Raw genomic sequence first — 10,976 nt, forward strand, 5'->3', positions numbered from 1 at the left:
TGTTGCCTGTGTTTTTGTTTAGATGTCAAAAATCCTTGACCATTTCAACATCCTGAAGTATATCTGCCTTGTTTTCTTTTAGAAGTTTGAAATTTTCAATTATTATATTTTTTATTCCAATGTATTCCCATCTCCTTGTTGCTCCCCAAATGCCTCAATGGCTGGGGCAGGGTCACACTGGGCTAGGATTCAATCCAGGTCTTCCATGTGAGTGGCAGAGCCCCAAGTACTTGAGATCCTCCCTTGTTGCCCCCCATGGTCTGCATCAGAAGGGAACTGGAATATGGAACAGGAACAAAGCCAAAACTTGAAGCCAGTACTCTGATGGGTATGCAGGCATTCCTACTGGCATGATTAACTAAGGTTAGAATTCTCTCTCTTTCAATTGTTTTGAATAGTTCGAGAAGAATTGGAGTTAGTTCTTCTTTAAATGTCTGGTAGAATTCAGCAGTGAATCCATCTGGTCCTGGGCTTTTCTTTGTTGGGAGGGCCTTTATTACTGATTCAATTTCTTACTACTTTATGGGTCTGTTTAGGTTTTCTGTGAGACAGATATTTCTAAATGAGGTCAAATTCACAAGTACTGGGGTTAGAACTTTAATATATCTTTTACAAGAGAACACAAGTTTGTATATGAATATACATCTTTTGTTCTCTTGGATTTATACCTAGCAGTGGAATTACTGAGATCAAGGCAATTCTGTGTTTAACTTTTTGAGGAAATAAAAAATTATCTCCCATAATGGCTGCATAACTTCACATCCCTACCAGAAATTTACAAGTATTAGATTTTCCACACACTCACAAATAACACTTGCAACTTTCATCTTTTAAAAAAGTGTAACCATCCTGGTACAGTATGGAACTAATAACTAAGATTGAACACATTTTCTTGTGTTTATTGGTCATTTTTGTATTCTCCTTAGGGAAAAGTTTATCCAAATCATTTGCCCAATTTAAAACTGCATTATTTGCTTTTTTTTTTAGTTGAACTATAAGGGTTCTTTATTTATTTTGATTACTAAGCCCTAATCACATTTATGATTTTCAAGTATTTTCTCCCATTCTGGGGTTTTCTTTCTCATGTTCTTGATAATATTCTTTGATAGGCAAAGGTTTTAAATTTTGATAAAACTCAATTTATTATGTTAAATGAAATAAGCTAGCTATGAAGATAAACACCGTGTGACTTCACTAATTTGTGGAGCCTAAAATACTCAAACTCATGGAAATGTAGAGTAGAATGGCAGTTGTCAGCTGCTGGGAGATTGAGACATGGGGAGATAATCATCAAGGGGAGCAAAACGTTAGTTACACAAGATCAGTAAGTTCTGCATGGATAAGACATGTCATGGTATCTGTAGTAAACAACACTCTACTATAGAGTTGAAACTTACTATGGGTGAAGACCCTAAGTATTCTTACTACTGTAATAAAGAGATACCTGTGTGAGGTGAAGGATATGAAAATTAGTTTAACTGTGGTGATTGTTTTCCAGTGTGTGCATAACTCGAAACACCATGTTGTACAAAGATATATATGTATATATATGTATTTTATTTTCATAATTTTATAGCTGTGCACACTGCTAGAGCTTAGAGTTGAGGCCACTGGATGGCCAATGAACTCAGAAGTGTAAGTAGTATGGGGGCTGGCGATGTGGTGTATCAGGTAAAGCCACAACCTGCAGTGCTGGCATCCCATATAGGCACCAGTTTGATTCCTGGCTGCTCCACTTCCAATTCACCTCTCTGCTATGCACTGGGAAAGCAGTAGAAAATGGCCCAAAATGTGGGTCCATGCATCCATGTGGGAGACCCAGAGGAAGCTCCACGCTCCTGGCTTCAATTGCACTAAGCTCAAACCATTGCGGCCAGTTGGGGAATGAACCAGCAGATGGAAGACCTCTTTCTCTCTCTCTCCCCCCACCCCCACCTCTCCTTCTCTCACTGTGTAACTCTGCCTTTCAAATAAATAAACTTTTTTTTTTTTAAAAAAAAAGAAGTGTAGATAGTGTGCTACATGAGAAGAAAGTTTTTCTGCTAACACCACAAGGGTCCATGGCCTGATGAAGGGAGTTGGCTAGTGATTCTTGCTACAAGTATGAAAAAAAGTTATAGTTTTGGGGCTGGCATTGTGGCATACTGGTACCCCAGCAACCTGTGTGGGCGACAGTTCAAGTTCAATCTGCTCTACTTCTGATCCAGCACCCAGCAAACATGACTGTGAAAGCAGCAGATGATGGCCCAAATTTGGGGGGCCCTGACCACATGTGAGAGCCCTGAAGGAAGTCCCTGGCTCCTGGCTTCAGCCTGGCCCAGCCACAGCCATTGCAACCATTTGGGGAGTGAATCAGTGGATGGGAGATTTCTCTCTATCTGTCTTCATGCCATCTTTTATACTTTTTTTCTTATAATCCTCATATACACAAGACTGTCATATAAGTTATTGACTGGAAAACACTTTTCTCCTCCACTGTGTCCTGAACTCAGCTGGATGAGGGTTGAGCCAGACAATTGCCTTACCCTCTAGGACCCCTAAGTGCTCTTCCCTTATTCCAACCAGCTCAGTCACTGACCCTTGGAAAATCTCGGCTTCACGCAACTGACCAGCAGGAATCAAACATTTCTCACTTGGTTTGAGTCAAGGATTAAAACCTCCCACTGCTTACACCAGAAATGGTGCTACCTTTTTTCAGTATTTTTTAATACATATTTTTATTTTTTTGAAAGGCAGAGCTACAGAGAGAGAAGGACAGGAAAGAGAGAGGAAGAGAGGGGAAGAGAGAGGGAGAGAAAGGGAGAGAGAGAGAGAGAGAGAGAGAGAGAGAGAGAGAGAGAGTTTTCCATCTGCTGATTCACTCCCCAAACAACTCCAATGGCTGTGGCGGGGCCTGGCCAAAGCCAGGAGCCAGAGCCAGGAGCTTATTCTGTGTCTCCTATGTGGGTGCAGGGGCCAAGGACTTGAGCCATCTTCCACTGCTTTCTCAAGTGCATTAACAGAGAGCTGGATCAGAAGTAGAGCACCCAGGACTCAAACAGTGCTCATATGGGATGCCGGCCTTGCAAGCCACAGCTTTACTCACTGTGACACATTGGACCCATTTATTTTCATCAGTGATCAGCAGAGTGCCCATGGCAGAGTTTTCTCTGCTTGTTCACTACAAGTGTCTCTCTGTGTGTGTACATGTGTGTGCATACATGTATGTAGACAAATAATTATTTTAGGACAGTCATAGAACTTCTTTTAAAAAAATAAGGCTTTATTAATTTACTTATTTTTATTTACTACAGAGAGAGAGAAGAGAGATGTTTCCCATCTGCTGGTTCACTCTCCAGATGCCTGCAACAGCTATTGCTGAACCTGGACAAATCTAGTAGCCCAGAATCCAACTGGGGTATCTCATGTGTGGCAGGGACTCAAGAACCCAAGTCACCACCTGCTGCCCCTAGGGTGTGCAACAGTAGGAAGCTGGACTGGCAGTGAAGCCAGGATTCAAACCCAGACTCTCTGGAGTGGAATGAGGATGTCCCAAACAGTGTGCTAACAACTACTCCAAATGTCCGCCCTAAGCGCATATTGGAAAATGAACAAATCAAATCAAGATTCCCTATCAGAACTTCTGCTGGGATCTGTTTACAATTCCTTAAACTAACCTGGTCTCTGCTACTGAAGAAATGTGCAGTCTATCACATGGCCTTGGCGTTCCGTTAGTATCACATGTGAGAGCTTCACACATGAGGGACGTATGAGCCTCCCTCTCCAGTGGAGGCTCAGTTATGTGGATATTTCCCCTCTTTGCATGTCTCTGCAGAGATCATCTGAGGAGCTCTGGATGTGGAGACAGCAGGCAGGGGATACTACAGGGAGGGACCTGCAGTTACCCAGCAGGATTAGGGATGACTGGAGGTCTGTCTGTGAGGGTGGTGGTGCTGGGTACAAAGCAAACATGGCCAGATGAATAGGGAGGAGCAATAGACACCTGATCTGGAGCAGAGAGCCCACTCCCCCACACACACATGGGACAGAGGCAGGTGACTCCAGAGCCCAGAGTCCTGTCTCCAGCTCTCAGCCCACAAACACCGGATTGGTGCCCTCCCACCTTTGGAGATTCAAAATAGAAGTGAAAGCTTTTCCAAATCTCTTGAATGTTTTGATTTATCTCAGTTTAAAGCGCTCCAGGATTTACTATTCTTGCATAACTGAACTGTGAGCCCATAAGCCAATGAGAAAACCTCTCCTGGGAAGCAGACACTCTGTAGGCCCTCAGTGGCTACTGGGAGTTGAGTTTTTAACCTCCTTGGATCTGCAGAATTCTCTGCTCTCAAGTTGCTGGGAGATCAGAATAAGGATAGTGGGGACACACTCCCCTACTGGGAGAAAAGGAAAGTTCCATTGCTGTGTATTCCCTTCCTACGACTGCACACCAAAAGATGCATATGTGGATGTGTGTGCATGTGCAGGCAGAAGGGGTTGGGAAAGACACAGCAGAGTGCCTTGTTCAGCGGGCACATGAGGCTCAGAACAAAAATCCACAATTACTAGCTTCCTTTAAGACAATGTGATCCCACAGTGAATTTATTTTTGGAATTAACAAATTCAATTCAAATAAACACAAGGGTGCTAGGTTTCTCTTTGTCTTGGTCCTTGGCTTTGTCCCTGTGGGATACATGGGGCCTGAGAGGACAAACATTCCTCATCTGTATTCAGGAGAGAAGACGACTGATGGCAGGGAAAGGCAATCTGGTGTCAGGAAAATAGGCAAGAGTGAGAGTGGTCGTTTTAGCTGCAGCAAGGGGCCAGCACAGGGAGGGCCAGGTCCCAGGAAAGGCTTTGGCTGGGAGGGGGGCCAGGACACGACTCTCCAGCTGGAAGTTTATGGGTGTGGAGGGAAAGGAGGGGTCAGTGTGGGCCCTGGTACAGAACACCAAGCAACAGAGACGGAGCAATGAGACCAGCAAGTGACCTGGTCAATCTGTCAATCAGAATGGACCTCAGCCGAGGGCTCAGGCTGGTGCCTGTAGAACAGCAAGTAGAGCAGACAGGCACCCCCCAGGAGGAGGGCCAGGCCCAGTCTCCAGTGGTTCCTGAGCGACTTCTGCCACTCCCACAGCCGGGCCAGCAGCCAGGAGCCCCTGGACCTCTGCATGCGGGCCGCGACCTTCTCTGCCACCCTTCGGAGGCGCTCCTCGGGGCTGGCCCAGTGCAGGGCCCGCAGCACACCGTACTCCTCGTTGGTGTAGTGGGCACCTCCGTTCTCCCTGACCAGGCGCTCCACCAGGCCCAGCAGCTGCTGCACCTGGGCCTCCTGCTCACGGCCGGTGGCTCGGTTGTCAAAGGCACAGATTCTGCCCCCGCACTCGGCCGCCAGTTCCCGCAGAGCCCGATTCTCTGTGCAGCGCACGTAGTCCTGGAGGCAGCCCCCGGCCAGGTCCTCCTTCCTGGTGAAGACCACGACTGTCCAAGCCATCACGCCCTCCCCGAACATCTCCTTCACCCTCCTCACCGCCTCCTGGTCCTGGGCCGTGTAGCGGCCCAGCTGGGTCACCAGGAGCAGCGCATGGGGCCCTGGGGCCGAGAGCAGGTAGCAGCGACCTCTCTCCAAACCTCCTGGGTCTGTTTTGGGGACTTGGGAGTGGAAAATGTCTGGGGTGTCGATGACGTCCACGTGCCACCTGGCCCGCCTGCAGCTGGCCATGGAGCAGGTTCTGGTGACCGCCGAGCTCTCAAGCCTGGAGAGGAACCTTCTCTGGCCCAGGATGCTGTTCCCCGTGGCGCTCTTCCCGACTCCTGTCCTCCCAACCAAGACGAGCCTCAGCCTGGGCACCTGGCAGGACTGGCTGTCCTCTTCCAAACCTGGGAGAGCAAAGGATTCACAGTCTCATGGCAGTCAACCCAGAGCTCCCTTCAGGACAAAAAACTGTCTTTAGAACAAAAGAGAATGAGATTTGAACGTTCCCCCTTTTAACCAAACCTTTAGAGCAGTCATCTGCTTATAGACGTTGAGCTCTTGGTGGGGGGTGTACCCTGGTTTTCCTTCTGAATTGGGGTTTCCCTCATGCCCCCACTAACACAGTGCACCTGGTAACTGGTGTTTATCACAGTGTATGATTATATCCTCTTTGACCTTTTCTGTGGTGATCACAGCTGGTTTATTCACCTCCCTTTATTCCTCAGGAATGAGGGTGCAGGCTGGTCAGAGGACTGGGCATCTCAGAGGAGGGGTGGGACAGAGATCCAGCTACAGTGCAGACCCCAGACTCTTGCTGTTTTGCCCCAGGCCTTGGATGTCTCTGGGATTTGCCCCTGCTCAACCTCAGGGAAGCCCCTTTTCCCCTATTTCCCTAAGCTCACACCTGGGGTAGGGGCAAGGATGAGTTGCAGAGTTGGTTCCTTACCATAGGCGCTCTCTTCATCTCTCACCATCCTCCGACCTCCCATGCTTCCCTGAAACAGTCCCAAACACAGCTCATTCATTCATTTACTCATCTGTCCAGTTGATGGAGTGCATCAGGCAAAGACCAACCAAGGTGACACCACCGTGACACCGATGGCAGGACCCAGCCACTGCCTGCGAGCTTCTTAACATCTATGTGTATAGTTTTAGGGAGGAGCAGGTGGCAAGACAGAATCAAGTGAATTTTTTCAGTTAATAAGTTATGTTAAAAGTCATCCTATGGGTTATGTGTTCAAATATTTTGCATGTAGAAATCGATAGACTTGTCAAAAAATGGCCTTTCATTTTCTTGACTTTTTATTTGGTTTCAATTTCACTTATTTCTGCTCGGATTTTTATTGTTTCTTGCCTTCTGCTAATTTTGGGTTTGGTTTGTTCTTGCTTATAAACAGAGAAAACTTTAGCGAGACTAACAAAAAAAACCTAATAGTTCAGTGAGACTGAGAAAAACCTTATGTAAATAAAATCAGATGAAAAATATGACATTACATCCAAAATCTTGGCACTACAAAGGATCATAGGAAACTATTAGTAATTCTCAATATTTCGCTGGAGAAGGACTACAGCTGGGTGTGATTCATTAATTCATTCATTCTAACAGATATAGATGGATGCAACAAAACAGAGACACCAGAAAGTAATACAAGTGCATATGGCCACTTGTAGCCAATTGATTTTTGACACATATACTAAGAACATCCATTGGAGAAAGAACAGTCCTTTCAACATAGTGTCAAGGAAAAACTGGACAGACACAGACTGAAGAAGAATGAAACTAGATCTTTGCACCTCAACATTTATAAAAAGCAACTCAAGATGGATTTAGACCTAAGTGCGAACCATGAAGCTGTGAAATTTCTAGAAGAAAACACAGAGGAAACAATTAGACTTTGGTGGAGATGGTGATTTCTTGGATAAGACTCCAAAAGCACAGGCAACAAAAGCAAAACTAGACAAAGGGGATTTTATCAAACTCAGAAGCTTCTACACAGACAAGGAAACAGTGAATAGAGTGAAGAGATATCCAACAGAATGGGAGAAAATGTTTGCAAGCTACTTATCTGACAAATGATTAATATCCAGAATATATCAGAAACTCAAAAACCCCCAAAGAAGAAATCCAGTTAAGAAATGAAAAAAGGACCTGAAGACAAAGTTCTCAAATGAAGAGATACAAATGACCAGCAAGTACGTAAAAAAATATTCAGTGCAATAGCTTCCAGGGAAATGAAAATAAAAACCACAGTAAAATATCATCTTACCCCTGTTATTATGGTTGATATTAAGAAGACAGAAAGTAACAATTACTGGTAAGGATGTGGAGAAAGAGTAATTTTTACATGCTGCTGATGGAACTATAAATTAGCACAGTCACTATGGAAAATAGTAAAAAACTAGAAAAAGAATTTTTGTATTATCTAGATATCCCACTATGGGCATATATCCAAGAGTCATGAATCCATTATATTAAACAGATACCTACTCCATTATGATTATTGCAGCACTATTCACATTAGCCAAGATATGGAATCAGGCAAGGTGCCCATCTTCAGATGAATGGATAAAGAAAGTGTTGGATATAAACATAATGCAATACTATTAAACAAAAAAAAAATGAAATTACGTTATTTGTAGCAAAATGGATGAGATTGGAGGGCATAATGTTAAGTGGTGTAAGTGACATGAAAAGACAAATAATGCATGTTCTCCCTCCATCTGAACACAGAGTGGTGATAATTAGACTCTGGGAGTGCTTGGGGGAATTGACGAAGTTTGCATTTAAAAACAGGGGAAGTTGAGCACTGCTCTTTAATTTTGACAAATATGTTGTACCAATAACAGATGTTAATAATAGGTGAATCTAGTTCTGGTTTATTTATTGTGACAAATATTTCAAGTTGTATGTATAGGGTATATGGGAACTATTCATACTACTTCATAGTTTTTGTTTTATAGATCTAAAACTATTCTGAAACAAGAAATTTAGACTCTCATAATTTACACAGAACAAAATGAAACAGCTGGTGTATTTAGAGTGCTAGTTAGAGCAAGAATTTAGCTGAAGCAAGAAGTCCTTGTCAATGATGAATAGGGGGAGGAGGGAAGGAGAAAGGATTTAGTCCAAAAGTAAGGATGTGTGCATTCCAGAGCCGGTGAGAATGCTTACCACTTCTTCGAAATCTAGTCCGTTTGAAAGCCCGAGCATCTTTGTCATCCTGGAAGCATGCAGTTATTCCTTCTAGATCACACTCCCTTCTCCCCTCTCTAGATTGGAGGTGCTCACTCAACCAGCTTCATTTGAGCAACACCTTCAGACACTGACGGCTTCCTGCTGTACTAGTTCCAGCCCCCAGCCAGCTTCCATCCCTGGATCAGGCTCACCTTTCCCAGTGACAAGTCCTGGACTGGACTCTGAGAAAACCCTTATCTGCTGTCCTCCCCCACACACAGAGGAAGTCGCTCAGACTCAGGGCTTAGAGCCCAGGAAGGGCACGATGGTGAGGACTTAAAGAGACAGAAACCCTCACCAGTGAAGGAGTGGCCATGCAAGATTTCCAACACAAACTGCATCCCCTGCTTTGGACTAGGGTGATGTTTTCAGAAGATCCCTATGTCACTGATGTCTTGGTTCTAAAAGGAGCTATAACCTCAGACAGAAAACTTTTTGGGTTTCTGAAGCCTATCTGCTAGCCTTTGGTCACTTATCATACCTCCAGTTGCCCTTTTCATTTTAGATATTTTCCTATAAAATAATCTCCAGAAAGTCTTCTTTTCCAGGGAGGAATCCTGACAGGAACCCATGATGGGGCACTTGTCTGGACAATGCCGTCACAGTGGTCCTACCTGCGAGGACGTCACAAGCAGAGTCTCTTCATCCTTAGAGAAAAGGAAGGCTCTTCTGGCTGTTAAACATAGGATGGGGTAGGTGTTTGGCATAGCACTTAAGATGCTGCCTGAGATGCCACCACCCCATATTGAAATGCCTGGGTTCAAGACTTCACCCTGCCTGTGACCGAGCTTCCTGCTAATGTTTGTGTATCCCAGAGGCAGCAGATAATCGCTCAAGTACTAGGGTCCCTGCTAACCACATGATGATGCATGGATTGAGTTCCAGGCACCTGGCTTCAACCTGGCCCAGCCTCAGTAGCTGCAGCATGAACAAGCAAATAGAAGGTCTCTTTCTCCCTCCTTCCCTACATTGAAAATGGTTTGGCAATCATGAACAAAGCCTCCAAGACATATGTGTACAGGTCCTAATGTGGACATAGTCTTCAACTCCATTGAGTACATGCCAAGGAACGTGATTTCTAGTCCTATGGTAAGATTTATAAAAAATTGCAAGACTGCTTTCCAAAGGGTCTCAGCCATTTTCCATCCCTATCATTAATTAATGGCAGACCCCACTGGGTCCCATCCTTGACAGGATTTGGTATTGTCATTTTTGTGTAGTTTGGCTATTCTACTGGACGTATGGTGGTATCTTGTTATTGTTTTAATGTGTACTTCCCTAATGACATACTATGTGCTGCATCTTTTCATATACATGTTTGCCAACTGTATATCTTCATCATTGAGATGTCTGTTAAAATCTTTGAATCATATTCTCATTAAGCTTTTTTCTCCAAAAAAAAACTTTTATTAAAGGAGTAGAAATTTTGTTAAGTACATATTTAGGAATATAGTGATTCTTCCCACTATACCCACCCTCCAACTCCTAAACCCTCCTCCCCCTCCCATTTCCAGTCCCATTCTACATTAAGATTCATTTTAAATTAACTTTGTGCACAGAAGACCAATTCTAATCTAAGTAAAGATTTTAACAATTTGTACACACACATGCAAAATATTAGAGAACAATTTGTACAGTTAATTCTCATAATACAACTCACTGAGGACAGAGGTCCTGCATGGGAAGTAAGTTCACATTGACTCCTGTTGTTAATTTAACAATTTCACTCTTGTATATGATGTCAATGATCACCTAAAGAAGCTTTTGATATGAGCTGCCAAAGGCTATGAAAGTCTTTCAAATCTCCAATCTCCATTAGTATTTAGACAAGGCTATAGCAAAGTATAAGTTCTCGCCTCCCTTTGGAGAAAAGTACATCCTTCTTTGATAGCCACTTCTTTCCACTGAGGTCTCACTCATAGAGATCCTTCATGCAGGACATTTTTTGCCACAGTGTCTTGGCTTTCCATGCCTGAAATACTCTCATGGGTTTTTCAGCCAGACCAGAATGTCTTAAGGGCTGATTCTGAGGTCAAAGTGCTATTTAAAGGGGTTGTCATTCTATGAGTCTACTGTGTGGATTGCTTCCCATGTTGGAATATTCTCTCTTTTTAATTCTATCTATTATTATTGCCAGACACTTGATCTTATTTATATGATACCTTTAACACTTAATTATTATTATTTATTTTTATTTTTATTATTATTTTTTGTTATTTAAAATTTTATTTAAGTTATACAAATTTCATGTATTTCAAAGATACAGATTTAGGAACATAGTGTTACTTC

At 43.6% G+C, this 10,976-nt stretch overlaps 1 protein-coding gene across 2 annotated transcripts; it reads right to left on the reverse strand.

Annotated features, from left to right (window-relative positions):
* Window positions 1-3,244: 3,244 nt before the first annotated feature.
* Window positions 3,245-8,951, reverse strand: LOC100343263 (GTPase IMAP family member 1). 2 transcript variants are annotated; one of them, XM_017338451.4, is made up of 3 exons: window positions 8,625-8,951; window positions 6,399-6,447; window positions 3,245-5,856 (listed from the first exon to the last, which is right to left on the reverse strand). In XM_017338451.4, the coding sequence occupies exons 1-3, from the start codon at window positions 8,670-8,672 to the stop codon at window positions 4,979-4,981; spliced, it is 975 nt and encodes a 324-aa protein (XP_017193940.3). In that variant the 5' UTR covers window positions 8,673-8,951; the 3' UTR covers window positions 3,245-4,978. The 2 variants fall into 2 exon arrangements, with proteins under 2 accessions (XP_017193940.3, XP_069933430.1); XM_070077329.2 differs by having other exon boundaries at window positions 8,840-8,926.
* Between the last annotated feature and the right edge of the window lie 2,025 nt (window positions 8,952-10,976).

This window comes from Oryctolagus cuniculus, chromosome 7, assembly GCF_051225735.1.
Source record: "Oryctolagus cuniculus isolate XC-2025 breed Fujian yellow rabbit chromosome 7, ASM5122573v1, whole genome shotgun sequence".
Lineage (NCBI taxonomy): Eukaryota > Metazoa > Chordata > Mammalia > Lagomorpha > Leporidae > Oryctolagus > Oryctolagus cuniculus.

Excerpts from the sequence above, each read along its gene's own strand:
- LOC100343263 (XM_017338451.4), bottom strand. The coding sequence starts at position 8,672 with ATGACAAAGATGCTCGGGCTTTCAAACGGACTAGATTTCGAAGAAGTG. Across the intron at positions 6,448-8,624 it reads GACTAGATTTCGAAGAAGTG|GGAAGCATGGGAGGTCGGAG; the intron begins GTAAGCATTCTC and ends GGACTGTTTCAG. Across the intron at positions 5,857-6,398 it reads AGATGAAGAGAGCGCCTATG|GTTTGGAAGAGGACAGCCAG; the intron begins GTAAGGAACCAA and ends TTGCTCTCCCAG.